The 2,366-nt window shown below is 65.2% G+C and overlaps 1 protein-coding gene across 1 annotated transcript; it reads right to left on the bottom strand.

Annotated features, from left to right (window-relative positions):
- On the bottom strand, positions 1 to 1,199 carry H696_01070 (hypothetical protein). Its single transcript, XM_009494954.1, has 2 exons — positions 578 to 1,199; positions 1 to 491 (listed from the first exon to the last, which is right to left on the bottom strand). Exons 1-2 carry the CDS (start codon positions 1,004 to 1,006, stop codon positions 177 to 179), a joined length of 744 nt encoding a protein of 247 aa, XP_009493229.1. The 5' UTR covers positions 1,007 to 1,199; the 3' UTR covers positions 1 to 176.
- Between the last annotated feature and the right edge of the window lie 1,167 nt (positions 1,200 to 2,366).

Raw genomic sequence — 2,366 nt, 5'->3', positions numbered from 1 at the left:
GCGCTCGGGTGCGCCCCGTTGGCGCATCGCGCGTCCAGGCCGGCCCGCCTGGGCGCCGGCAGAACGCCGACTCCCCACCCTCCGCCACGGGCAGCCACACGCCGCTTCTCCCAACGGGCTTGTAAAATGATAAGATGTGGTTGCGATAGCTCGCACGTGCCCAAGGACGTGAAGAGTCACCGGTCGCTCTCGAGGTGAGGGCGCGCACGTGACTCCGGAGCGAAGGACACCGCTTCCAGCGACCCTCCCGATCGGAGCTGGTAATATCCAAGCTTGAGGAGGGCCACTGTACAGGCCAGCAGCCAGCCAGCCACGGCCGCACCGGCCGCGAGGCCCCACAAGGGAATGCCCTCCGGCAGGGGAAGCCCCCACCCTTTCGGGGAACTGAGCTGGTGTGGCCCCGATGACCAGACCGCCGCCACGACTCCAATCAGGGCGGCCACGAAGAAGAGCCGTGCCATGATGGACGGCGGCTCCGATCGAGTCAGGCGCTTTGGGGGGGGGGGGGGGGGGGCATTGGCAAATGGGGTCAGCCTTCCTGGCCATGCCATGGCGGGGCAGACACACGGGAGCGCACCTGGACGCGAATGCCTGCGCGGTCGAAAAAGGCACACACCTCGTCCATATCTCGCGGGTAGCCACGGATCATGGTGTTGCCTGGCTCATTGGCAAAGTCGATGCGCACGCCGTTGTGGAAGAGCTCCGGCAGGGGGTTGGTCGGGTGGTCATGCGGGTCGGCTGACAGTTCGAAGACCGATGGTTGGTCCGAGTCCGCGGCCCCGGCGACTGGAGGCTCGGCTGAGACCTCCGCGCGCAGGGTACGTCGCACGGTGGCCAGTGAGAATTCCGCCCAAGGGAGACCGGCGGCCCGGTGGCGTAGAGCCGCCCGGATGACCGGGGCATCCTCGAAAACGATGGCACACACCAGGCTGGGGTCATTGTGGGATGGCTCTGCCGGAGAGCTGGTGCTGGCGCTGCCGCCGCCACTGTTGCTGTTGGGTGCCATGTCGACAACGGCGTCTGTCTCTTTCTCGTGTGCCGAGGGGGAGGGGAGCTGGGCCAGATGAGCAATTCGCGCAGGAGAAAGAAAGAGAGGGAGGAGTAATGGGGTGCACAAAGGAGGGGGCGAGGGAGGGAGGCGCTGATAGGGGGCGGGGGCTCATGGACACAGGGCAAGCAGTGCCATGCCAGGAGGGGAGTGGCTGAAGGGTGATCGGGCCGGCGGCGATCCAGGGCGGGGGGCTGCGACCCAAATTTGGGGTGCCTGGCCCGGCTTGCGATCCGGGGCAACAGCGTCCGCTGGGCGTTGTTGCCAGCCCGGGGCCTGGGAACCTTCCCTCCCGCCCCCTGCCCCGGGGAAGGCTGTGTCATCTCTCTCTCTCAAGGCACGAACATTGGTAGCTGGCGGCAGGGAGCACGTTTGTCACATGAGCAACTGATCGCCCCGATGTTAGCCCACAACTGACTGGGATGAGACGACTGGCGCCTCGGGACATTCTTCAGCTTGGCCGGTGTTGGGCATATCCCTCGCTCACTATGCGCCCGATCCTCCTCCTCCTCCTCCTCCTCCTGCTTCTCCTCCTTGTGTAGCCTTCCTCCGTCTTGTGCTGCCTTCGCCTGCAATTATCTCCCACTCAGCCCTTCTAAGTCCCATGCTTGTGAGGGGCCAGCTACCCTTGGCTTCCGGTGAGCTCCGCATCCGATCGCCCCGACTCCAGGCTGTTGCCGCGCGCACCATCTCGACCTGTCAAATGGCTTGGGCCCTGCTTTTCCTGATATGCCTGTTGCTTTGCCCGGCGAATGTGGCGGCCTCGGCCAAAGCTCCGAGAAGGATTCTCCTCGCCACCCTCACCGCACCCCGCCCAGCCGGGCGCGAGACCCTCACCCGGGTACTGGAGCACACGTTGGCCTCCCTGCGACGGTGTGACCAAGCCCAAGAGCCGACATCGGAGGGAGGCCTTCCGGGCTTCGTGCTTCGGCAGCCTGGAGAAGTGGCTGCCCTTTCATTGAGTCTGGCCTATTTCAATGCGCGGCCAGGTGGGCATGCGGAATTCGACCACTTGCGAGGTGCGCTGACGGGTTACCATTGACCGGCATGCCACCTTCCCCATCTAATGCGTGCTGGCCCCGGCATCCTCAGCTCGGTTCTCCCAACGAGCCCATTTTTTTGATCTCTATTCTGCCCGAGTTTCTCCACGGGCACTCGACCCATGGCCGGGCCGCTGGGGAAACATGACGGTCCAGTCGCTCCAGCTGAATGTCGACTGGGCGGCGATGCTGCGTGCCGCGGGCGGGTATGTTCATTCGGTACGGCGCCCAGCCCGGATCGAGCCAGCCCCGTGTCTAATATAAAGTGCCCCCCCCCC

This window comes from Fonticula alba (genome assembly GCF_000388065.1).
Source record: "Fonticula alba strain ATCC 38817 unplaced genomic scaffold supercont2.2, whole genome shotgun sequence".
NCBI lineage: Eukaryota > Rotosphaerida > Fonticulaceae > Fonticula > Fonticula alba.
The sequence above is the reverse complement of the archived record's forward strand: the minus strand, read 5'-3'. Positions and strand labels throughout refer to the sequence as shown.

What these genes read in the sequence shown, in the direction of transcription:
- H696_01070 (XM_009494954.1), bottom strand. Translation starts at nt 1,006, where the DNA reads ATGGCACCCAACAGCAACAGTGGCGGCGGCAGCGCCAGCACCAGCTCT. An exon ending in GCGCAGGCATTCGCGTCCAG is followed by an intron (nt 492 to 577) that starts GTGCGCTCCCGT and finishes CCCCCCCCAAAG; the next exon opens with CGCCTGACTCGATCGGAGCC.